The 26273-nt window shown below is 41.7% G+C and overlaps 1 protein-coding gene and 1 pseudogene across 3 annotated transcripts; one reads left to right on the top strand and one right to left on the bottom strand.

Annotated features, from left to right (window-relative positions):
• Positions 1-1979: 1979 nt before the first annotated feature.
• LOC105499303 (XK related X-linked) lies at positions 1980-25617 on the bottom strand. 3 transcript variants are annotated; one of them, XM_024786923.2, is made up of 4 exons: positions 25493-25617; positions 23738-23803; positions 18470-18738; positions 1980-10717 (listed from the first exon to the last, which is right to left on the bottom strand). In XM_024786923.2, exons 2-4 carry the CDS (start codon positions 23767-23769, stop codon positions 9972-9974), a joined length of 1047 nt encoding a protein of 348 aa, XP_024642691.1. In that variant the 5' UTR covers positions 23770-23803; positions 25493-25617; the 3' UTR covers positions 1980-9971. The 3 variants fall into 3 exon arrangements, with proteins under 3 accessions (XP_024642691.1, XP_011770127.2, XP_011770128.2); XM_011771825.2 differs by lacking the exon at positions 25493-25617 and having other exon boundaries at positions 23738-25212; XM_011771826.2 differs by lacking the exon at positions 25493-25617 and having other exon boundaries at positions 18566-18738; positions 23738-25212.
• Positions 6010-6803, top strand: LOC105499302 (ribosome biogenesis protein NSA2 homolog pseudogene; annotated as a pseudogene).
• Positions 25618-26273: the final 656 nt, after the last annotated feature.

Here is a 26273-nt window from a genome sequence, read left to right as displayed (position 1 = left end):
CAATGAGTATAAAATGCTCACTGACTTCAGTCCTACCCAGTCCAGACCATGGGTCCCAACATCTGTGGGAGGTAGTACAGTAAAATGGAAAGAATATGAGCTTTGGAATAAGACCAGGGCTTAAATTCTGGCTCTTTGTCTTAGTAGTTGTGTGACTGTGGGCAAGTTACTCTCAGCTTCAGCTTTTTTATAGGAAAAAGAGAGATAGAATCTAACTCACAGAGTCATTGTGATGGTAAAATGAATCTATATTAATGATCCAAGATGGCTCCTGGTATCTCATAAGCACTCAACAGATGATAGTCCCCTTCCTTCGAAGTCACCTATCATAACTGGCCTTGTATTTCTATGTAGCTGGATGAAGCACGTCTCTATCTTTAGCCAGATCTTGAACTTGTTGAGGGTACACACTGTGTGTGAATCATTTTCATACATACTTACTTTTTAAAGCAATGTATTTTTCTGATTACAAATATCATGTAAATTTATACAAAATCTAAATGTTGCAAAACACTAAACACAAGAGAAATCTCTAGTAATTTCTCCCACCTTCCCAAAACAGAGAACTGCTGAAGAGAGCTTGAAACATTTTCCTCTACCCCCACCCCCATATTGTTGGTTTTGTATTTTACAAAAATGGGATCATTGTTAATATATGATTCTCAAAACAATTCTAAAACAAAGAAATATAAGTTTCATACAAATAGAGAATTTGTATGTATCAAAGATTTATTTAACTCACTGAGGAGGAAACCAGTAAGGTGGCAGCCAACTCAAAAGAGGATATGAAAACTGGTATTTTACATATAGTCAGTAAAAACACCAAAGGAATGCTAAAATAAGATTGCTAAATTAGAATCAAAGCTGGTTAATGTTCTACAGGGCAATAAGAACCAAAATAGTGGTGTCTTTTAAAAAATAACTTAATGAACATATAGTTTAATATATAGTTTTATTTCTATAAAGATGCATTTAAAATTACAATTTTAGAGCCAAGACAGTTCAATTAAATCAATTGTCAATATTAACATAATTGATTGTCTGTTCCATCCAATAATGTTATATTCCAGGTTTTTCTTTTTAAAAAGACTATTTTTTTTTTTTTTTTTGAGACAGAGTCTCACTCGGTCACCCAGGCTGGAGTGCAGTGGCCGGGTCTCAGCTCACTGCAAGCTCCGCCTCCCGGGTTTAGGCCATTCTCCTGCCTCAGCCTCCCGAGTAGCTGGGACTACAGACGCTCGCCACCTCGCCCGGCTATTTTTTTGTATTTTTTACTAGAGACGGGGTTTCACAGGGTTAGCCAGGATGGTCTTGATCTCCTGACCTCGTGATCCACTTGTCTCGGCCTCCCAAAGTGCTGGGATTACAGGCTTGAGCCACCGCGCCCGGCCAAAAAGACTATTTTTAAGAGCAGTTTTAGGTTCACAGCAAAACTCAGAGGAAGGTAGGAAGATTTTCCATATATCCCCTCCCCTGCAAGTACATAGCCTCGCTCTTCATCAACATCCCTCATCAGAGTTGTGCATTTGTTACAACTGATGAAGATACATTGACACATCATAATCACCCAAAGTTCATAGTTTACATTAAGGTTCACTCTTGATGTTGTACATTCTATGGGTTTGGACACGTATATAATGATATGTACCCACCAATGTAGTATCATACAGAGTAATTTCACTGCCCTAAAAATCCTCTATGCTCCACTTATTCATCCCTCCCCTTCTCCCTGTGGTGTCTTCTTTAGGTGGACAGAAAACAAAGTCACTGCATCTTGCCAGTTTTACAGAACTGTAAAATGACTGGACTCTCATCAACTGTGTTAAATTGCAATTATCTAGACCTAGAGAGTCAGATCACACTCAGAGAGGCCTGTTAAAAAAATTATCTTAACATGACGTTAAAGCATCAAGTAGTCATCTTTCCTTTTGTATTAGTTTCCTAGTGCTGCTGTAACAAATTACGAAAAACTAGGTGGCTTAAAACAACACACATTTATTCTCTCAACAGTTCTGGAGATCAGAAGTTAGAAATCTGTTTCACAAGGCTGAAATCAACATGTCAGAAGGGCCATGTTCCTTTTGGAGGTTCTAGGAGAGAAAGTTTCCATGCTTTTCCAGCTTCTGAAGCTGCTTTCTCGAATTCCTTGGTTCGTGGCCTCTTCCTCCATCTTTAAAACCAACAGCATAGCATCTTCAAATCTCTCTGCCTCCATCTTCACATCACCTTCTCTCTTATAAGGATCCTTGTGATTACATCAAGCACACCTGGATAATTCAAGGTAACCCCCTATTTCAAGGTAACCCCCCTATTTCAAGGTAAACTGATTTGCAACCTTAATTTCCCCAGCTATGTAACATAACATATTCACAGGTTCTGAGGAGCAGGATATGGAGATTTTAAGCGGGGGTAGTCCTTATTCTTCCTGTCTCACCCTTGCTTCCAAATTTTGAATGATTCTTTATAGCCTCATCTTACATATTTTATTCTTTAACTTGCTTTTGTCACTTAAATTTTTTTTTTTTAATTTTTAAGACAGGGTCTTGCTGTGTCGCCCAGTCTGGGGTGCAGTGGTGCGATCATGGCTCACTGCAGCCTCAATCTCCTGAGCTCAAGTTATCCTCCTACCTCAGCCTCCCAAGTAGCTGGGACTACAGGTATACAACACCATGCCTGACTGATTTTTCTTTTTCTTTTTAGTAGAGTCGCGGTCTTGCTCTGTTGCCAAGGCTGATCTCAGATTCCTAAGTTCAAGCAATCCTCCTGCCTTGGCCTCCCAAAGTGCTGGGATTACAGGCGTGAGCCACCACACCTGACCTGTCCCTTATGTTTTCATTCAGCGCATTCTGTATGCAGCTACCACATTCCTCTTAATGGGTAGATAGTATTCCAATTATGGAACTGTTAGAGTTTAGTCATTTCCCCATAGATGAACATTTAAGTTACCAGTTTTTCACCATTATAAATAAAGGGGCAATGAACACCCCTATGCATAACTCTTTGTGTAATTGTGACTATGTTTCCATAGGAAAATTTTCTGGAGGTTAAAATTCTGAGACACAATGTATGTCAATTTAATTTTCACAAATATTAACAAATCACCTTTCAAAATGTACATCAATATCTTACACTCATACCAATAATGTGTGAGAGTACCTGTTTATCTCCCACATCTCTTACACTACGTATATGGAATTCATTTTTAAGTCTTTCAGGATCTACACAGCATTTTGAGATATCCATATAGATTTTCTTGGCAAAAAATAAAAGCTTAATCCTTGGTGAATTGAATGTTAAAACAATGCAAATCCATGTGTACAACTCAGAGGGCTTATCCTAACAATGATGCATTGGTAACAGATAATGTGGGTAAATGTGCTTTTCATATTATAAAGTGCTATTCAGATATTATTTTCATGCATGGAGTGTGTGCGTTTGTGTGTGTGTGTGTGTTTGAAATGGAGTCTCACTCTGTAGCCCAAGCTGGAGTACAGTGGCATGGATCTCAGCTCACTGCAACCTCTGCCTCCTGGGCTCAAGCGATTCTCATGCCTCAGCCTCCCAAGTAGCTGTGAGTACAGGCATGTGCCACCATGCCCAGCTAATTTGTTGTATTTTAGTAGAGACAGAGTTTTACCATGTTGCCCAGGATGGTCTCGAACTCCTGAGCTCAGGTGATCTGCCTACATCGGCCTCCCAAAGTGCTGAGATTGCAGGTGTGAGCCACCGCGCCCGGCCGGAATGTGTGTTCTTTTCATACTTAGTTCACATATCCCACATAGGCTGGCCTCACTGCTTGCTAGTTTCACACAGTGTACTTTCTTTTGCCAAGACTCAACATATTTCTGCTATGTACCCCAGGGCCTCTATGGTCTAAAGTGTGTGACTGATTGTGCCAATCCTTCAGGAGGAAAGACAAAGTAAGATTATGGACATGTGTGTCCTCTGAAGATAGTAAGACAGCCCAATAGCAAAGGCTTCAGAGAACAAGGGTTCCCACTCTTAAGTAGGTAAGTATTTCGCAGGATAGAGTCAGCTGATTATGTACTAAAGAATTTCCTAGATATAAAGCCCCATGGGCTTAGATGGAAAGTCCTGATGAGTACCCTACCCCACAGATACCTGCCCCACCCTCAACCTGGAACATGACAATAAACTCTGTAATGTTAAGGACCATGACCATATGAGGTGCAGGCATGAAGGGGCTAGCTGAAAGGGCACTGAAGGTTGACCTAGGCTCTAGGGAGGGGCATTATTCTCTACTGTCCACTTCCCTTGGCCTGCTCTAGAACTAGAAGTCAGCTTCTTAGCAGGAGTAAGAGCAGTGCGGGCAAGATGAAGTGGAAGGGAATAGGCTTCAGCACTGGCCTGACTGGTTGTTCCTGGAGTCAGAATTCATACAACCCTTAGCAGGAACTGCTCTCTCTGGTTTTCTTCCCACAACCACGGTTTGAAAGGTGTGTAAGGAAGAGCATACAGGAGTTAATGTCCTGAAACTAGAAAGAAAATGGGGCCCCTCTACCATCCTTCTTCTCACTATCCCAGTACGAATCTACAAATACATGTGAGCATATGCTCAGCTTTCATCCCAGGCTTTTTAGGACTTCTCTCTCTAGAGAGAATTCAGTAGTGCCTCCTGATAAGGAGTGTTTAGGGGGAAAAAATGTTTGGGATGAACCAACCATAGCTCAGAAAATACTGCTGAAACCACTAACATATTAAAATGCTTTCACAAAGGACCTAAGAGGACATAGAGGCTTGTGCCATGATAAAGAGTGTAAGCTCTGGAGCCTGAGGGCATAGGACTGAATCCTGTCTCTGACACTAGCTGTGACCTTGGACAGGTCTCTTAACCTTCCTATGCCTTAGAATCATCTGTAAAATGGGAGACAACAATACCTACCTCATAAGGGTTGTCGTGAGGATCGAATGAAATAATGCATATAGGCCAGGTGCAGTGGCTCACGCCTATAATCCCAACACTTTGGGAGGCCAAGGCAAAAGGATCACCTGAGGTCAGGAGTTCAAGACTAGCCTGTCCAACATGGTGAAACCCCGTCTCTACAAAAATACAAAAATCAGCTGGGCATGATGGTGGGTGCCTGTAATTCCAGCTACTTGGGAGGCTGAGATGGGAGAATCGCTTGAACCCAGAAGGCGGACATTGCAGTGAGCCAAGATCGTGCCACTGCCCTCCAGCCTGGGCAACAAAGCGAGACTCCATTTCAAAAGAGAGAGAGAAAAAAAAGCATATAAAGCACCTAGTACCATGCCAGGAATATAGTAAGTGCTCATAAATATAAGCTATTATTTAGTTCTCCCACAGTGCCTCACAGTCCTATGCCCATAGCCTTTAAAGTTCTTGTGGAGCAAATGAAATTGAAAACTATTAGTTTATTCCTCTTCCTAACATGCAAATTTGCCCATATGTAGCCTACCAGATTTCCAATAATATGAGAATAGCTGTTGTTACAATGGCCTACTTCTTTTCCCCAAACTTCATAGTTCTGCCTGCCTTTTCCAGAAACCATTTGCTGGCCCTATCTCTGCCTCCTCTCCACTCAGCAAGACTTGTCCCTACACATGTACCCTATGTTGCTTTAAGATTTCAGAGAGTAGGCCAGGGGTGGTGGCTCACGCCTATAATCCCAGCACTTTGGGAGGCCAAGGCGGGCAGATCACCTGAGGTCGGGAGTTCAAGACCAGCCTGCCCAACATGGGAAACCCCGTTTCTACTAAAAATACAGAATTAGCCAGGCATGGTGGCACACGCCTGTAATCCCAGCTACTTGGGAGGCTGAGGCAGGAGAATCGCTTGAACACGGCAGGCGGAGGGTGCGGTATGGCGAGACCATGCCACTGCACTCTAGCATGGGCAACAAGAGCAAAACTCCATCTTAAAAAAAAAAAAAAAAAGATTTCAGAGAGGACTGCATGGCATCAGCTCGTGGGTCTCTGAGACCTGAAAATTCAGAGCATTTTTGCACCCTAGAGGCTGCTACTGGCGGCTCTGCGGCCGTCACCATGCCACAGAACGAATATATTGAATTACACTGTAAACGCTATGGGTACCATTTAGATTACCATGAGAAAAAGAGAAAAAAGGAAAGTCAAGAGGCTCACTAACGTTCAAAGAAGGCAAAGAAAATGATGGTCTGAAGGCTAAGCTTTACCATAAACAGCACCATGCTGAGAAAATACAAATGAAAAAGACTATCAAGATGCATGAAAAGAGAAACACCAAACAAAAGAATGATGCAAAGACTCCACAGGGATCAGTACCTGCATATCTGCTGGACAGAGAGGGACAATCTCGAGCTACAGTACTTTCCAATATGATTAAACAGAAATGAAAAGAGAAGGTGGGAAAATGGGAAGTCCCTCTGCCTGAAGTACGTGCCCAAGGAGAAACAGAAGTATTAAAAGTTATTCAAACAGGAAAGAGAAAGACAGCATGGAAGAGGATGGTTACTAAAGTCTGCTTTGTTGGAGATGGCTTCACAAGAAAATCACCTAAATATGGAAGACTCATCAGGCCACTGGGCTTGCGTTTCAAGAAAGCCCATGTAATACATCCTGAACTGAAAGCCACCTTTTGTCTACCAATACTTGGTATAAAGAAGAATCCCTCATCCCCACTGTATACAGCTTTGGGTGTTATTACCAAAGGTACTGTCATTGAGGTAAATGTGAGTGAATTGGGCCTTGTGACGCAAGGAGGCAAAGTCATTTGGGGAAAATATGACCAGGTTACCAACAATCCTGAAAATGATGGATGGATAAATGCAGTCTTACTGGTTTGACAGCAATTTCATATATAATTATTGAGGACTACAAACCAGTTGAAAATAAACTGCCATTACTGTGATGTTTGTGAATACTACCAAACAGCCTTACATGTCTGCAATCATCAAGAGATGTATTTAGTAAATTGCAAACATTAAAATGGTTAAAAAAAAGATTTCAGAAAGTCAAAAGAGAGTAGTCAATTTTAAAAGTGTTTGCAAATGGAAGCGAGCATGTTCCCTGCCCCACTACCATATTTCACAATTCCATCTTCTCCTGTGTATCTGGAGGATTTTTACAGAACCGAATGGCCACCATCTGTAGGAAGTTCTAAGGGTTCATTTACATAATGTATCATTGGTGTCTTTTCTCCTTGGGTGAGGGCAGCAGGTTTTTCAGGTCAGAAGCTGCTCCACACCCCTAAACTCTCTGCATTCCCAGGATGTTAAGTCACTGAGTAAGCTGGGGAGGATATACGGAAGGAAAATTTTGCCTGGTCCAGTACTGAGGCACACTTTTGCCCTGTGTAGCGTCATTGTATCTCGAATTGCCTTGCTTAGATCACTATGTGTCTGTATGTTTCCATAGCACCCACTCCTTAAGTAGCTGATTCACATGGCTTTTATGGACCAAATTATTGTTCCATGCTGCTCTTGCTTTTACTTGAGGGTACAGTGACTACTGGGGAGAAATTCTTGCTTGAATTCCAAAGAAGTAATGTGTTCTTCTGGAGGTCTGATAGATTATTTCTTTCAAGTTCACCTTGAATAACATAGAAGACAGCAGGTGAGCTTTATATGACAATAACCTAAGTCTCTTCATCATGAAAAATGGAATGAGGTAGTTGGGGTTGAGGAAAGGAGCTCTCCACTGTTCCAAAGCAAGTCCGTACACTCTCTCCCAAATTAAGTATACAATCCTTTTAGTCCCAAACAGTGACTGATGAAGGGAAAACCATGCTAACCATGCCAAGAAATAAGATACTTTGGTTAACAGCCCTGCTACTTAGAAGAGAGAGCTCCTTGCCGGGCGCGGTGGCTCATGCCTGTAATCTCAGGACTTTGGGAGGCTGAGGCGGGCGGATCACGAGGTCAGGAGATTGAGACCACGGTGAAACCCCATCTCTACTAAAAATACAAAAAAATTAGCCGGGCATGGTGGCAGGGGCCTGTAGTCCCAGCTACTCGGGAGGCTGAGGCAGGAGAATGGCATGAACCCAGGAGGCGGAGCTTGCAGTGAGCCGAGACTGCACCACTGCATTCCAGCCTCGGTGACAGAGTGAGACTCTGTCTCAAAAAAAAAAAAAAAAAAAAAAAAAAAAGAGCTCTCTCAGCATAATGTCTGACATTGGATAAGAGGTGAGGAAATGACTAAAGATAAATTCTTAGCATGCTACCACGAGTAAAATTGGATGAGGACAGGAAGCCCTAGGTCAGATTGTTCACAATTTCTTGAAGTGTTGTGGTGGCCACGACTGGTACACATTACTAGGAGTTCTTCTAATTTTCCTGGTCTGGGAGGGGCAAGCATTAGTTAGGTAAATGCTGGAATATCTGGTCCCAAAAGGCAGTGGCCATAGTAACTTCAATCCCTTGGTTACCTCAGAGGTAGCTGGCTGACATTCTTATCAAAATACCCAACTGATATAAGAAGTAAACATTGAAATATAGGAGAAAAGGAGACATGCATTCGTCCACTGGGGGTATAGGAACGAACAGAGGGTTGGTAAACATATGCTCCTTGTTATAAAGAAAAATCCTGGCCGGGTGAGATGGCTCATGCCTATAATCCCAGCGCTTTGGGAGACCAAGGTGGGTGGATCATTTGAGGTCAGGAGTTCGAGACCAGCCTGGCCAACATGGTGAAACCCCGTCTACTAAAAATATAAAAATTAGCCAGGCATGGTGGCGGGCACCTATAATCCCAGCTACTCGGGAGGCTGAGGCAGAAGAACTGCTTGAACCCGGGAGGCAGAGGCTGCAGTGAGCCAAGATCACATCACTGCACTCCAACCTAGAAAACAGAGTGAGATTCCATCTCAGAAAAGAGAAAAAAAAGAAAAAAAAAAAAGTAAAATCCTGTAGGCAGAAACCAGTACTGATGATGATTTAATGTGATCTTGTTTCCCTCCTCTGACTTCACTCTACCTTGGAGTGTTAGTCACCCATCCCAATCCCAAACAACATGAAGGTGATGTCTCAGCTATCATTACTTTCTCTCTCCCCTAAACACACACACACACACACACACACACACATACACACACACACATTAATGAAATACTCAGGACAACAGCAGACACAAAGTAGTCTTCATTTCTTCCACACATTGGAAACATTTTCAATTACAGTTCAGCTTCTCTGAGGTCCACATCAAGTAGTAAAATACCAAGAGCACAGAAAAGCTGGGTTGGATAAAATCTCTGCTAATGAGGCACTAAGGGAGAGGCTTTGCTCAACAATTCCACTAGACAAGCTGGAGGTCCATGCAGGTGCCTGAGAAAAAGAGTCATTTTGGCTTATGCCCTGAAGGAATTCTACTCTGCACTTTCTCCTCAGAGTGTGCCTATGAAGTGCCACTGTAAAGAGAGGTCCTTGCTGAATGGCCACTAGTAAAATCCTAACAGAGAGCTAATCTGTTCGGGGAGCAGCTTTTTTAATAGTGGGGATTTTCTTCTCAGCCAGAGCTTCTCACTGGAATTAAAAAGACCCCAGCCACACTGACAGTTGCAGGTTCCACATTAGTCAGACTGTTTCCTGGGAAGTACTCTTAGCTGGTAAGTTGTCATATCCTCTGATCAGTCAGGATATATTCTAGTGGGATTCTTGGCCTTCGGCTCAGTCCAGGAAAGCTCAGAAATGCATCAAGCAAATGAGCAGAGCTAGAAGGTCACTTTAGAGAGCCTAAAGTGTTTGAAGGCAAGTTATTCCAATCGACCTAGGTAAGAAGGGTGTGAATGGTATTTCTGACCCTTTCAACCATATAGTGGATACCCCCTGGTTCCAAACATAGTGGTAACTCTTAAGAAAATAAAACCTATTTGGGAGTTGCTCTTTCTTCTGATAGGCTTAACAGAAAAGTCAAGAAAATGATGGGTATCTCACCCATGAGCCTCATCCTTTCCTTCAATTTCATGGTTACTCTTGGCAACTCCCAACTCATCCTAAAATACCCAGAAAATAGAATCAGACAGCACTTTGCCTTGCTTCAGTCTCAAAGGGTGGCTCTGGGTTCTCAACCCTGGTCCGAGAGTGCTGGTGGCAGCAGACACAGTGGAGGTAGTCTACTACATTATGGGCGAAGAGTGAGCGCAATGGATGCAAGTACTGGAAGAAAAGGAGCATGAAGCCAATGGAAATCAGATAAGCAATAATGAGCTGCAAGGCAATCAAGGAATGACAATAATTCAGTAACACTTTCGCTCCAAAGAACTTAAAAACCAAGACCATGATCACATTCTCTACCAACCTCACACTGTAGTGCAGGCCCATATGTCCCCAGTTCTGCCCTTTGTCGACAAGATCTCTATCTGCCAACCTCAACTGCAAAGCTGACCAGCAAGAGAAGTTGATGCCAGCATAGAGGATGGTGACAGAAATCAGGACCACCAGAGTGCCGACCCGGCTGAAGTTTTTCTCAATGTTATTGGGCATCTGGGCACCACTCCTCCAGAACTTAATCCAGGGCTCAAAGAGGATGATCAGGAAGTTGAGCACTAGGAAGGGCACAGCCTTCAATTTCAAAGTAGCTGAGAAGAGTACTAGAATCAGGAGGCGGGAAGTGATCTCCAATGTCCGCCAGATGGTGATGCAAAGGACTTCTAGTGGCCCAAGGCGAATCTTGTAATCATCGTACTTGATCTGGATAGCCAACATATTGCAAAGCGTCGCCCCATAGGTGACAGATACCAGGGAAAATACCATTAGCACAACTGTTAAAAAAAAAAAACAAAAACAGGCAATCAGTCAATGTTGGTAATGAAGGCTGTACTTATAACCCAGAGGTCCAGAGAGAGGACAGGTGAGACTTGAGAGCTCCAGTTAAGAGCAAATGCAAATATGATCACAGCTATGTAAACAAATAGCATGCATTTGAATAGACTTTCTCCAAAGGCGGCATGTAAATGGCCAACAGGTATATGAAAAGGTGTTCAACATCACTAATCATCACAAAAATGCAAATCAAAACCACAATGAGATATCACCTCACAGCTGTTAGAATGGCTATTATTTAAAAAAAATAAGTGTTGGTGCGGATGTGAGAGAAAAGACCCTTATACACTGTGGGAACATAAATTGATACAGCCATTATGGAAAACAGTATGGAGGTTCTCCAAAAAAATTAAAAACAGAATGGCCAAATGATCAAATAATCCCACTGCTGGGTGTATACCTAAAGAAAATCAGTATCTCAAAGAGATATCTGCACTCCCATGTTCATTGTAGTATTATTCTCAATAGCCCAGCTATGGAAACAAACTCAGTATCTGTTGACAGATGAATGGATAAAGAAAATCTGGTGTGTGTGTGTGTGTATGAATATTATTCAACCATAAAATTAAGGAAACCCTGCCATCTGTGACAACACAGATGAACCTAGAGGACATTATGCTAAGTGAAATGATCTAGATACATAAAGAAAAATACTGCATTGTCTTACTTATATGTGGAATCTAAAAAAGTTGAACTCCTAGAAACAGAGTAGAATGGGTGGTTACCAGGGGATGGGGCCTTAGGGAAATGGAAGGATTTTGATCAAAGGCTACAAACTTAGAGTTATAAGATGAATAAGTTTCAGAGCTCTAATGTACAACATGATGACTATAGTTGGCAATAATGTATTGTGTACTTGAAATTTTTAAAGAGAGTAGATCTTAAGTTTTACCACACACGCATATATACACACACACACACACATACAAAAATGGTAACTATGTGAGGTGATGAATGTGTTAGTTTGGTTGTGGTAATCATTTCACAATGTGTACATACATCAAAACATCATATTGTACACCTTGAATACATACAATAAAACAAAATAGATGCACAAAAAATTGAAAAAATGAACCAAAATATCTTTTTTTGTGTGTGATAGTCTTATATCAGTTTTAGAAATCTTTTTCTCTACATTGCTCTATTTTCTAAATTTCCCATGATGAACATATACTGTAACACTTTAATAATCATTTAAATATATAAAATAAACTTCCTTTAAAAGCGTGGGTCTTAGAACATTGAGAAGTCACTAACATGAGAAGAGTACATATAAAGGTATCAGGCAGACTTTGCTGATGAAGCAGGCTTTGGAGCAAACATTGAATAAGGCAGAAAGAACTCTATCTGAAAAAATCCAGTCTTAGGAGACTCATAGAGAATGCCCTTGCTAATAGAAGTCCCTTCTTTGATGTATATCTTCTTCAAGGAACTAACATTGTTTGTGTATTTCTAGAACACTTAACTTCAGTGATGTGTCAAAATGTGTATTGAAAATTCCATGAAGGCAGGAGGGACCGTGTCTATTTTGCTCACTGCTGTATTCCCAGAGCCTAATATATTACCTGGAACATAGCAGGTGCTCAGTAAATGTTTGTGGAATTAATGAAGACTTCTGAGATTAGAGAGGTGCATAAAATACCTAATTAGGCTGGGCGTGGTGACTCATGCCTGTTATCCCAGCACACTGGGAGGCCAACACAGATGGATCACCTGAGGTCAGGAGTTTGAGACCAGCCTGGCCAACATGATGAAACCCCATCTCCACTAAAAATACAAGTATTAGTCAGGTGTGGTGGCGTGCACCTGTAATCCCAGCTACCTAGGACACTGAAGCAGGAGAATTGCTTGAACCTGGGAGGCAGAGGTTATAGTGGGCCGAGATTACACACTGTGATCCAGCCTGGGCAACAGAGTGAGACTCTGTCTCAAAAAGAAAAAAAAATTAGCTGGGCATGATGGCATGCCTGTAATCCCAGCTGCTCAGGAGGCTGAGGCACGAGAATCACTTGAACCCAGGAGGCAGAGGTTGCAGTGAGTTGAGATCGCCCCACTGCACTCCAGCCTGAGCACCAGAGTGAGACTCCTTCTCAAAAAGAATAAATAAATAAATAAATAAATAAATAAATAAATAAATAAATAAAACTAATTAGAAATCCTTGGTTCCAGCCGGGCACATGGTGGCTCACACCTGTAATCCCAGCACTTTGGGAGGCTGAGGTGGGTGGATCACCTGAGGTCAGGAGTTCAAGACCAGCCTGACCAACATGGTAAAACCCAGTCTCTACTAAAAATACAAAAATTAGCCAGGCGTGGTGGTGCATGCCTGTAAGGAGGAAGAGAAGAAAGGAAAGGAATGGAGAGGAGAGGAGAGGAGAGGAGAGGAGAGGAGGAAAGAAAGAAAGAAAGAAGGAAAGAAAGAAAGAAAGAAGGAAAGAAAGAAAAAGAAAGAAAGAAAGAAAGAAAGAAAGAAAGAAAGAAAGAAAGAAAGAAAGAAAGAAAGAAAGAAAGAAAGAAAGAAGGAAAGAGAGAAAGGGAGGAAGGGAAGAAGAGAGAGAGAAAGAAAGAAAGAAAGACGAAGGGAGGAAGGGAAGAGAGAGAAAGAAAGAAAGAGAGAAAGAAAAGGAGAAAGAAAGAAAAAGAGAAAGGAAGAAAGAAAGAAAAAGAAACAAAGAAAGAAAAAAGAAAGGAAGGAAGAAAGAGGAAAGGAGGAAGGGAAGAAAGAGAGAAAGAAAAGGAGAAAGAAAGAAAAAGAGAAAGAAAGAAAGAAAAGGAGAAAGAAAGAAAAAGAAAGAGAAAGAAAGAAAGAAAGAAAGAAAAAGAGAGAGAAAGAAAGAGAGAAAGAAAGAAAATCCTTGGTTCAGCTGTATGGGAACTTTTGGAAGTCACTGAATATCTATGTGCCTCAGTTCTCAATTCACTGAGATACTCTAGAGTTGCTTATATTTGTCATCAGCAATGTCAATTCATTACCCCCATATGTTAGGAATCTCTGAATTTGCAGCAGGGTGGTTCAAAAAATTCAAAACCCTGTTGCCTCGCCCATGACATCCATGGAACCATATGTTAGAGTAGTGGCCCTAAAGAGCCAGGATGCTCCCTAACCTACCTAAGCCTCAACTACAGATGACACAGGTGGCCCTTTCCTTTTCTTTCTTTATGTCAAAGGATGCTGATTACTAAGAAAAGTCCAGTGCTCTCAAGAGAACTGGGAGGGCTGAGGAATACTCATCCAAAAGAAAAGCTGGAGCTTTCTGTTCCTATTAAAACACTTGATCTAGGGAAAAGGTGGCCATAGCGATGTCAACTTAATCTTTTACTTTTCATGGAGGAAAAGTTAAGATGTCCCCCAGGTAAACCCAAAAGGAAGCACAGCTCTGTTTCTGAGTTCTTCAGTTTTAAGTAGAGTGTTGGAATCTCAGAGACTGGAATGGGAGACTCTCGAAGTGGTAACTCTTGGCTTTCTCAACCATTCTCAGTCCCATCCTCAAGAGCTGATGCACCTTATGGAACTGGGAATGTCAGAGCATACATTCAGCTGTGTGGCGATGCTTTCCCTTACACTAGAACTCATTTATTGATTAGTAGTGTAACAGAAGGAAAAAAAACCTGATGCTTCCAATAATGTCAAAACATTTTCAATCTGTGTCCCTACAAATAGACTCATGCCATAAAAGAACAAAATACACAGGCTCTGGAGGCAAACACCCTGAATTCCAATCCAGTCTTTGCTTACAGGACCTTGGGGGAATATACTTAAACTCTCGGTGCGTCTGTTTCTTCATCTGTAAAATGAGAATAATAATTATCTCATAGGGTTGTGGTAAAGATTAAATAAACATTTACATGTAAAGGGCTTAGAGAAATGCTTAGAACCTAGTAAATTCTATCTTTTAGCTGTGTTCTTTCTTTTTCTTCCTTCTTCCCTTATTCTTTCTTGTCCTTTTTCTTCTCCTCCCCCTCCTCCTCTTTCTTCCTATTCTTTGTCATCTTCATCATCCCCGTGTTTCCAAAAGTATGGAAGGTGGGTTTACTTTACCTGGATACTATCCTGGTACTTAGAAAATCAGGTCATTTTAAAACTGATAGAACATCTGAAAGTAAGCCTTATAAAAATGTAAGACTCATAGCAAGAAAACTATACAACTTTACTGAAGAAAATGATACAATTTTACTGAGGTACATTTTAAAATATTTAATAAAATGGAGAGATTTATCATTTCACAATACGAAATCCATCAATCCTATAAACATGTAAATTCCCCCCAAATAACCTAAGCAATTTGATACCAATCTCAATCAGAATCTCAATGAAATGTTTTTTTCTTTTGCTGTTATTATTTTGCCTTGTTTTTTGTAGGAGGAATTGAAAAACTGATCTTGAAAATTAATCTACTTAGAAGACTGGGGAAAATTGTTCTACCAGATGAGAGATGCGATAGGCCTTTGTAAGAAAGGCACAAAATCTAAAAGCAATAAAGAATTTGAATACATAAAAATGTAATACTTCAGAATTCCAGAAGATACTACAAAGTGTATTGTGGATATTAAATATATCACACACATATTACTTGTATGACATGTATATACATGTTTAAAACGTGTGTATGTACAAACAAAAAAATACAAATATATGCATACATACTCATTCACAGCAGAGAAAGGATTAATAACAAGAATAAGTAAATAGCTCCTAAAACTTAACATGAAAAAGACAACTCACTAGAAAAAGTGAGTAAAATATATAAACAAGCAATTCACAGAACACACAATGACCAAACACAAAAAGATGCTCAGCTTCATTCATAACCAAAGAAAGCCAATTATTTTAAAAGTCAATTATTTTATAATTATACAAATAAATAATATTGAGTTTAAGATATGAAGAAACAGAAACAGGCACATTTGCATACTGTTGGTGAGAGTATAAATTCATATACCTTTTTGGGAGAGTTATTTGGCAATATCAATAAAATTTTAAACATGCATATCCTTCCACTCAGCAATTCTACTGCTATAAATTTGTCCTACAAAGTCTCATTTGAGGACACATGCATTTATAAAGATGTTTACTGTGGCATAATTTGTAACTAGAAAAAACGTTTTTGTGAAAAATTAAAATTTGTGAGACTGACATAGGGTTCCTGCTGCCCCTCTTTCTTCCACAGTGTGAGGTCCTTAATCATGGCCTCCAAACATCTGCAGAAGTAAAGCATCATGGGAACTTAACTAAAGCTGTCCTGGGAAGAGAGGTTGTAATGAGGGGAAAAAATAACTTGGGGAGGTTGTGCTACCTTTTTTTTTTCTTTTTTGAGACAATCAATAGAATCCTATCAGTAGAAAATTAGGAGAATAACAATAGTCTAATTCATATAAAGGAAACCCATATTATTGTTTATTATTGTGGTACATGTATATATAAATAACTTGAGAAAAGATGTACTGGCATACTGTACTTTTGAAAAAGACTTTGTTGACAGAATGTTTCATACAGTCCATTTTTGGGCAAAAACACATACAATATATATTGTATGTATGTTTATGTTTACATAGTAAAAATAAGTCCAGGAGGATATATACTGGATAATTAACAGAGGTTATCTTTGGGGAGTGAGATTACGTTTCCTATTTTATATCTATTCTGTATGGTTTTTAATTTTTACTATAACCATGTCTGACTTTTGTAATTAAAAAAAATAAAGACCAAAACTAGTAATGCATGATCACGGAAAAAAAATTTCAAACCATACAGAAGAATTTTAAAAAGTAAGACTGCTGACTTTTCATTCCCACTCTGCAGAGGTAGTTTCTTGCATAGTTTTCCAGAAATTTTCTGTGCATATACAATTACTTATACGTCAATCTGTGCATGTATTACTTTTGTAATGTACTCCTTTATTTATTTATTTATTTATTCATTTATTTATTTATTTATGAGACGGGAGTCTCCCTCTGTCGCCAAGGCTGGAGTGCAATGGTGCAATCTCGGCTCACTGCAACCTCCACCTCCCAGGTTCAAGCAATTCTCCTACTTCAGCCTCCCGAGTAGCTGGGATTACAGGCACCTGCCACCACGCGTAGCTAAATTTTTTTTTTTTTTTTTTTTTTTTGAGACAGTCTCACTCTGTTGCCCAGGCTGGAGTGCAACAGCGAGATCAGGGCTCCCAGGTTCAAGTGATTCTCGTGCATCAGCCTCCCAAGTAGCTGGGATTATAAGCATCCGCCACCATGCCTGGATAATTTTTGTATTTTTAGTAGAGACAGGGTTTTGCCATTTTGGCCAGACTGGTCTCAACCTCCTGACCTCAGGCGATCCGCCTGCCTCAGCCTCCCAAAGTGCTGGGATTACAGGCACCAGCCACCGTGCCCGGCCTTGACTTTTTAAAAAATATTTTTAGTAGAGATGGGGTTTCACCATGTTGGCCAGGATGGTTTTGAACTCCCGACTTCAAGTGATCTACCTGCCTCGGCCTCCCGAAGTGCTAGGATTACAGGCGTGAGCCACCATGCCCAGCTGTAATGTACACCTATTTTTATTAGATGATTTAAAGGAAAAGTATCATCATTTCTAAAGAGTTTTCTCCTCAAACTACTATGTATGTATGTGAAAAGCTTCAAGACCAATAGAACTTCAAGAACAATTCTTAGTGGGGGAAAAAAGACAAAAGAGGGCAAATTTCCTCCTTACCTTATTTGAGACATGGGACTTTGCCAAACAGGGCTAGAACCTAATAATTAGGAAATGGTCTAAAGCTGTACCCACACCTATACCAGCGCCTGCCCAAGCAGATGAAGCACATCTCAGGCTGTTAAAATTCATTAACAACAATTTATCTCAACTTTGAAAACACTGACTCACATTTCATCCACTGCTAGAGGTCGTACTCATTTCAGGATCCCTTTTTTACAAGTGGGAAATTAGGTCAGTGATTGCTTTGTAACTTCCTCCAAAGATCGCAGTGAAGGTCAGAACTTGGACCAGGCCTCACTCTCATTAGTATTCACCCCACACTCCTTTTCTTTCTCTCCACTGGCATTAGCAGAAATGATTCAATCACTGGTTCCCAAATGTGGCTGATCAAAATCAACTGGGGTAACTTTTAGAAATACATATTCCTGCCCCAGCCACACTCTAAGATTGATTCAAGTCTGGGGAGCGAATATAATTTCAAAAAGAAGCTCATCACACGATTCTGATGATCAGTACTAGTTGTGAACCTCTTATTAAAGACTGCCATCCTTAAACAAACAAAACAACTAACAGCATAATTTAAAGATTTTGGGCAAGGGAAAATATCCTACTGACTGCTGGTATTATTAGCTTCTTCTGGGCCCAGAGAAGGCTTATCTGTGACATTTTTAGTCTAAACAGCTTACCTGTTTAAGAAATCTGGCAGGCTTGAGATGTCTGACTCCACAAGTTCTTTGACAGTCTCCCAGTGCTGTCTAATAGAACTTTCTGTGATGATGGAAATGTTTATACCTGTGCCATCCAATACAGTAGTTGCTAGCCACGCATGGCTACTGAGAACTTGAAATGTAGCTAGTATCAACGGGCAAGTTTTTAATTTTATTTAATTTTAAGTTAAATAGCCACATGAAGCTAGTGGCCAGTATATTAGACAGCTTGGGTCTAGACTTCTAAAACCCTTGATTTAACTGGAGCCCTCCCCTCTCCTGACCCCACTCACCTCTACCCAGGGGAACCTCTGCAGAGATCAGGCTCACATAGAGCTGATAGGTCAGCTGGGGCACTGAGCCCAGGAAGGCTTGGATCTGTGACATACGTTTGTAGGCATTGCGGTGCATAGCCAGGGTCCGGATGGAGTGGCCCACCTCCCATTCTATCAGCACCTCCTCGCCATCTATTAGCATCTTCTTTCGGGTGAGGCTGACATAGGGCTCCTCCTGCTCCTCTTTCTTCCACAGTGTGAGGTACTTAATCATGGCCTCCAAACATCTGCAGAAGTAAAGCATCATGCGAACTTAACTAAAGCTGTCCTGGGAAGGGAGGTTGTAATGAGGGGAAAAAAATAACTTGGGGAGGCTGTGCTACTTCTGTATTTTATTTTATTTTATTTCATTTTATTTTATTTTTGAGACAAAGTCTTACTCTGTCACCCTGGCTGGAGTGCAGTGGCACAATCATGATTCATTGCAGCCTTGACCTCCTGGTCTCAAGTGATCCTCCCATCTCAGCCTTCTGAGTAGCTAGGAATACAGGCACATGCCACCATGCCAGCTATTTTTAATCTCTGTAGAGATGAGATCTAGACATGTTGCCCAGACTGGTCTCGAACCCCCGGGCTCAAGAAATCCTACTGCCTTGACCCAAAGTGCTGGGATCCTAAAGTGCTGGGATCACACGTGTGAGACACCATGGCCGGCCTGCACTACTTTTTGTCTTTTTCTCTCTCCTACTCTGATCATTTCTCATAAGTCAAAGGGTGGATCATACCTTCTACAAATTACATGAATCGAAATCCTTTTTTGTCCAGTCATTGACTATCCTAAGAACACCATTTCAGAAGTACTTGTTTGAGGACTTGAGGAATTGTTTTGTCTTTTTAAGAATAGGCCTATGGCAGGTAGAAAAGTGCCTTGAACACAAAGGTATTAAGTCAATACTGTTTTCCTAGCGAAATGATGAAGGTTCCAAAAGGCCCTGTTTTCTTACCTCAAATTCATGAGCTAAAGCATTCCTCACTCAAAGCATTCAGCTCCATAACCAAGGTTTTAGATTCTGCTTTTTCTTTATTAATTTAATTTAATTTAATTTAATTTAATTTAATTTTGAGACAGAGTCTTGCTCTGTCACCCAGGCTGAAGTGCAGTGGCACGATCTCGGCTCACTGTAACCTCTGCCTCCCGGGTTCAAGCGATTCTCCTGCCTCAGCCTCCTGAGTAGCTGGGATTACAGGCACGTGCCACCACGTCTAAGTTGTTTTTTTTTTTTTTTTTGTATTTTTAGTAGAGATGGGTTTTCACCATATTGGCCAGGCTGGTCTTGAACTCCTGACCTCAGGTGATCCACCCGCCTCAGCCTCCCAAAGTGCTGGGATTACAGGTGTGAGCCACTGCACCTGGCCAGATTCTGCTTTTTCAAGAAAGGGCTCATAACTATATCTCAGCCAAAAAGTCTTGGGAGAGATCAGGGAAAAAAAGTATCTCATATACACAGGAAGCAATGAAAGCAACAAAGGTACTTAAAAGACGACAACTCAAACCTGAATGAACTACATACCTAGGCCCTCGAAAGATCACTGTAATAGTTACTTTTTGTGCCTCTTGACCTGTTCGTGGACAGAAGCCTTTTAAACTGGATTCTTTCTTTACAAAGAGAAAAACATCCTTATGAAAGTCTATCATCCTTGGAATAAGGGTAAGATGACATTTCCTGCTATGCCCTTCCTATCTCCCCCATACAAATCAGAAGTCTATAGCAGTTCTGATGTGGTAAGTGGAAGACAAGCAACTAGAACATCTTGTTCTGGAACACCTGAGTTACCACTTCCCTACTCACCTTGAACGAATAAAAACTGTGGACTACTTATGACTAGTAAGAACATTTGTAGTGGACATTAAGGCATCTTGCCTAATAGACTGAGGTCAAGGGTTGTATTTATCTTGTTTACAGCTCTTATCACTTAGTGGGTATTTGAGAAATATTTGCTGAGTAAATGAAAGAATAAGAAGGAAGAAAATAATACAGGGTAAGCAATTATGGGAGGAGAGGATAATAATAACAGCAATGAAATTTAACAGAAAAGTAGACCAAAGACAAGCCCAGAGGTTGATATGCTCTCTAGCCTTTAGTTCCTGATAAGGAAAATTTGGAACATATGCTGGCTGCCAGTCTCCATAGATCACCCTAAGATTGATGCATGTGTACCACTCTGAAGCATGTAGTTTGAAATTTTCACCTTCTAGGGACAAACTCTAAGACCTGGGAAAGAAAAAGATGCAAAGAAAGAACAGAGAAGAAAAAGCAACACTTTTTTCTGATTCTTGTTCTGCATAAGTGCATTTTCAATGAAAAATTTTATATTTTAATCCAAACCCATCAGTACTATTGCTAAATTGGAGAACAGTATTGGAGAAGGTGGTGGCATGAAATGTTCCATTTACATTTACATAAATGTTCCGTTTCTATTCTCAAGGCTATTTTCTGGTTTAAGTAAGGGTGTTTGCCCATTTATAAGCTTCAGTAAATTAGAGCACATTTTCATTTCAGAAGTATGCTTGCATTTCATGTAAGGCACCCAGACCCTACAGGCACTTTCATGTGCCTGATAGCACTAATCAAGTTCCTACCTATCTAACAAGTAATTGGCCTTGAAAATAAACAAATCCAGAGTATAATTTATGAGTTTTTAATTATCTTTTCTCTGCTGTGGGCTTAGCTGCCTGAGGTTATAAATGCTTCCCAATCATTTCTAGCGGAAGCTAAACAACAAAAATGAAAAACAGTACTCAACACTCCACACAGAGGGTTCACAAAGCAAACAAAGGAAGTCAAAAAGAGGGGAGGGTGCAGCTGGGTACTTTCTGAAATTCGTATCTTGAGAGTTTTCGATTGGTTAACTCAATATATTGCATTTGAAAAAGGAGGGACGAATGGTTTATTTGCTCCTCTAGTGACATCTTTAAATTTCTTGGTTTCAAGGTCAAGATGAGGTCTTCCTTTTACAGCTTAACTTCAAAGATTTAGAACCATAAAGGATCTTTAGATTACCCAGTCCAAAGATGCATATAGGCCAGCTGAGTTATATCTGACCAATAGAAATGGTTTGGCCCATCCTGTGTTGTTGTTGTTGTTTTAGTCAGCTGTGAAAATTTAAAATCATGACATTTCATGTAAAAATCCTGTCTTTGGAGCATCTCCTGAAAACTTAGTAGATCTGGCAATACTGGGTCTGAATTCCAACATGGAAACAACGGGCCAGGGCTCTAGAGGGGCTACCTCCTTCAGGCAGGTCATGAAGATTTCAGATTACCATGGTATTCACTACTCCTCAGTATTTCTCTAACACTGAGACTTTGTTTTCATTTATCATCACACACAAGGCTACTGTTTTTTCTTATACTAGGCCTGCTCCATTCATTTATGATACCTGCCTGGTCCATGCAAGTGTTTGAGTTTGAGACCCATGATTTAGACTAACCCATTTGCTTTACAGATGAGAGAACTGTATATGCCTTCCTGTGAAGACATCTTCAGCGATTTTACCAAGAACACACAACCAGTCAGCGATAGAGGGAAGACTAGACTCCAAATCTCCTGAATTTCAGGCCACTGTTTCTGTTGATATCCCATATTCTCTCTGATGGAGCCTAATCAATTCCTCCCCACTTAAAAATGTATTGATAAAAAAATTTTCTGGCTTTATTGAGGTATAAATGACAAATAAAAATTATATATATGTACATACATGAAATTTTATAAAGGAGTGAGTTCCATCCTTAATCAGTTTCACAAACTGTTTTTAGTTGTCTAATGATGAAGTATCTTCCCATTGCAACACTCTGACCCATATTCTCGGCTGACTGCAGTCGTCTACCTCTCTTGCAATCAAGACAAACGTGGTCCATTCCTTACTCCTGAACTCATAAATTTTGCAACATCTCTCTACCTTGAAAACCCCATAGCATCCAGATGAGACTGTTGACAGAGATGCCTGTCTTCCTAGGATTAAGTACATTCTCTCCACTTGAAGGCAATCTGAATGGAAATACTTGATACTACTAAATTGTGCTACTGCATCCACATAGAGAGATGAACTGTCTTCCTTTGTCCCCTCCTAACTTTGTATCTTTATTGCAGAAATATACAAAGAGATAAACAGGAGACTGATAAACCGACAGAGAATGAACTACATTGAGTTGGGGTACCAGATTATCACAGATGGTTTAAAATATTTTCCAGATGTCAAATTACATTGAAAATTTGAAAATGGCAGTAGCACCAGCCCAAGCAGCTCAGGGTAAAGAAACTCTTATCCAATTTACAAAGCATCCAAAAGGTAGAGTCAAAATTACACTCAGGCCAGGCACGGTGGCTGACTTTGGGAGGCTGAGGCAGGAAGATCACTTGAGCCCAGTCTACATAACGAGACCCCATCTCTACAATTTTTTTTGTTTTGTTTTTTGAGATGGAGTCTCACTCTATCGCCCAGGCTGGAGTGCAGTGGCACCCATCGTGGCTCACTGCAACCTCCACCTTCCGGGTTCAAGTGATTCTCCTGTCTCAGCCACCAGAGTAGCTGGGATTACAGATGTGCGCCACCACTCCCAGCTGATTTTTAGTAGAGATGGGGTTTCACCATGTTGGCCAGGCTGGTCTTGAACTCCTGACCTCAGGTGATCCGCCCACCTCAGCCTCCCAAAGTGCTGGGATTACATGTGTGAGTCACCACACCTGGCCTAGAATTTTTAAAAAAAAGTTAACCAGGCATGGTGACACATGCCTTTGGTCCCAGCTACTTGGAGGCTGAGGTGGGAGGATCGCTTGATCCCAGGAGATCAAGGCTGCAGTGAGCCAGGATTGCACCACTGCACTGTAGCCTGGGAGACAGAGCAAGACCTTGTCTTAGAAAAAAAAAATTTAAAAAATAAAATTACACACTCTGCAGCTATGGCCTTCATGCACAGGGTGATCACGTCTTGTTGTTCCCATACTAGTTTACACAGCCCAAATCCAGACAGCAAACATTCTCTAATAAAGTCTTGTTAATAGTATCGTTCATTGTTTTGGAACACAGGTACATACCACATGTTCATCATGGTGGCATTTAAGATTTCAGATAAGTTTTTTGGATGGTAGACAGGGAAGCCGAGAGTGGGAGGAAATGAGAGAACTGATTAGAGCCATAGTAGCCATCTTGTAAATCTTTCATCTTTCTCTGCCCAAGTCTGGGGTGGGGTTCGGGGGGTAAAGAAAAGATTTAAAAGTTGCTCACCTGATAACAGGTCCCAAGAGGATTAGATGCATAAATAATGATAGCGGTTTATCTTTGGCTAGATCTCTGTGGACAAAAATGAGGGTCAACTGGACCATAATGGATGAAAACATAAAGAAAGAAAAGGTGTATGTCATCCAGTAAGTTTCACTATTCTTTCGATAGATTCTAACCATGTACAAAGCAGATGCAGCCTCCCCACAGTACAAAAAGGTGGAGAAAAGGATGCTAAATGGAAAAGTAAATCGGGGGTTGGTTCCACGGATGACATCTTCCTGCAGAGATGAAACCGGATCCACATTTGGCTCCTCAGGAATTTCATAAACTCTGTCCATTGTTGAGGTTCTTTCTGAATGTTGTGGTCTGGTGTTCATAGCACCCTCCCATCCATCCCCAAGAGAACCCTGTAGCCGCTGCAGTCCAAGTATAGGTGAGGAGAGCTCTGTCAAGTCCCGTTTGGGAACAGAGATTCACTAGTTAGAACAAGAAACCGCTCTCTTCTAGACTCAGATTCGACTTGGAGTCTGGGATGGAAAACCCAGGAGTACCACTTTGAACTCGACTCTTGATTGGCCCAGGATTCCAATCGTCAACATACTTGCTGTGAAACTTGAACAAGACAAAAGCAAGCATCTCAGCGCCCCATCCAGAGTCCAACTCCAGGGACGTGAAGAGTCATGAGAACAGCGGCTTCCGTGGCAGCTCCTTTTGCAGCCCCTCAGGCAGGGAGTAGCCAATCTGTTGGGAGCACCGACACTCAACAGCTCCTCACAAAGAGTGCTGACCAGTGTGTTCTCTCAAGTCAGCGGAGAGCTGAGCCAGGGCAGAAGAGGGGGCGCAACCGGGATTCAGTTCAGTGCCTAGGTATCCTAGCTATTGCTAGGCTGTAGCTATCAGCTCGCCCGCTCACCTGCGCGCTCTCAGGACCTTTGCTGAGTCCAGGGTTCTCAGGATAGCTCCTCGGATTCCCCAGCCCCGCCCCCAAGACCGCCTGGCCCGGGACTGGAGAGCAGTGTTGAGGGAAAGAAGCAGAGCGCGCTCGCTCTACAGGATCAAAAAAAGGCTGGAGGGGCTGCTTCTCCTCGGAGAAACTTTGCTAGTGAGAGGCACGACGTGCGGGTCGCCAACCTGGCTGGACGGATGTCGCCAAACTCTTGGACGCCGTCTGCTGCCAGGGTCCTGCCTGGCCTGCGATTCCAGCTGCGAGAGGCCGGCAGCTTCAAAAACTAAGGCACCGGGACGGCGGGGGCGGGCGAGATGGGCGGGACAGCTGGGGCCAAACAAAACCAGCCAGAGAGTTCCCGGGCAGGCGGCCAGCCGAGGGATGCTCCTTGAAGAGTGGCGGGACAAAAGGGGCTTGGGCCGCTCTTCAGAAGCACTTCTGACCACGACCTCCAGACCCAGGCGGGAGCCACAGCTTTACTCTTCCCTAAGAGCAGCAGGCGCCCACTTCTACCCCGCCCTCCCTAACTAGTTAAGTGACTTGCTCCAACACTCATTCTACCCACGAGGTTAGGCAGGTGTGTCTCCCTCGGCCGCAGGGTTGAACCTCCCTAGGTCCTATTGCCCTCCAGATAATATCATGAGAGGGTGAACCTGGGAGGAATTGGGCCAGAGTTTTCAGCGGAGGGAAGATGGAACAGGATAAAGGTCAAGACTCAAGGTCAGCCTACAGACACTGAAAGCTCATATTTTATGCCTTGATTTCTCCACTTGCAAAATGAGGCCAGGATAGGAGCTTTAGAAATAACTTACAGGTCTTTGGTTGAAAGGTTATGAAGAAGTGCCAAATTCTAAACAGACTGGCAAAAAGCCAAGAGAGAGCTGTTAGTAAAAACTGAGAGGGGTATCTTAAAGAGCTTTGCAAATTACCTGTATTCTTAAGTGTAATCCTCCCCTACCTCACTGAGCTTTCGTTTGCATGTCTTCATTTGCATAATTCTAAACCTCAGAGAAAAAGAGAAAACATCTGCCTCCTGGTAATAATATAAATGTAGGCCAGGCACAGTGGCTCACTCCTGTAATCCCAGCACTTTGGGAGGCTGAGGCCAGCAGATCACTTGAGGTCAGGAGTTCGAGACCAGTCTGGCCAACATGGAGAAACCCCATCTCTACTAAAACTACAAAAATCAGCCGGGCATGGTGGTGCATGACTGTAATCCCAGCTACTCAGGAGGCTGAGGCAGGAGAATCACTTGAACCCGGAAGGCAGAGGTTGCAGTGAGCCGAGACTGCACCACTGCACTCCGGTCTGGGCAACAGAGCAAGACTACATCTTAATAATAATAATAATAATAATAATAATAATAATAATGATGATGTAGCAGAGCCTGTGCCAATCTCCTTTTGCTGCAGGAAGTCAGTAAAACAAATCTATGTGAGGAGTGGCCAAGTAGCAGCCACCAAAATGATGGCCTCCAGGTAGTCCTGTCTTATGTTGTTTTTTAAGGTTTCTATGATTGCTGCCTCCTTTCCCCAGGGCTGATTCAGGGACAGATTCAACATCTAAAGGTTGTGGCATTCTGAAGCAGACTCC

Source organism: Macaca nemestrina, chromosome X, assembly GCF_043159975.1.
Source record: "Macaca nemestrina isolate mMacNem1 chromosome X, mMacNem.hap1, whole genome shotgun sequence".
Taxonomy (NCBI): domain Eukaryota; kingdom Metazoa; phylum Chordata; class Mammalia; order Primates; family Cercopithecidae; genus Macaca; species Macaca nemestrina.
Note: the sequence above shows the minus strand (reverse complement) of the source record. Positions and strands in the feature narration are given on the sequence as shown.

Bases quoted from the DNA above. Each gene is read 5' to 3' on its own strand.
- LOC105499303 (XM_011771825.2), bottom strand. From the start codon at position 24,111: ATGAACACCAGACCACAACATTCAGAAAGAACCTCAACAATGGACAGA. The intron at 18,739-23,737 runs GTGAGCAACTTT...TTACTTCTGCAG, and splicing joins CTCTTGGGACCTGTTATCAG to ATGTTTGGAGGCCATGATTA. The intron at 10,718-18,469 runs GTGAGTGGGGTC...TTTTTTTAACAG, and splicing joins AGAGGTTCCCCTGGGTAGAG to TTGTGCTAATGGTATTTTCC.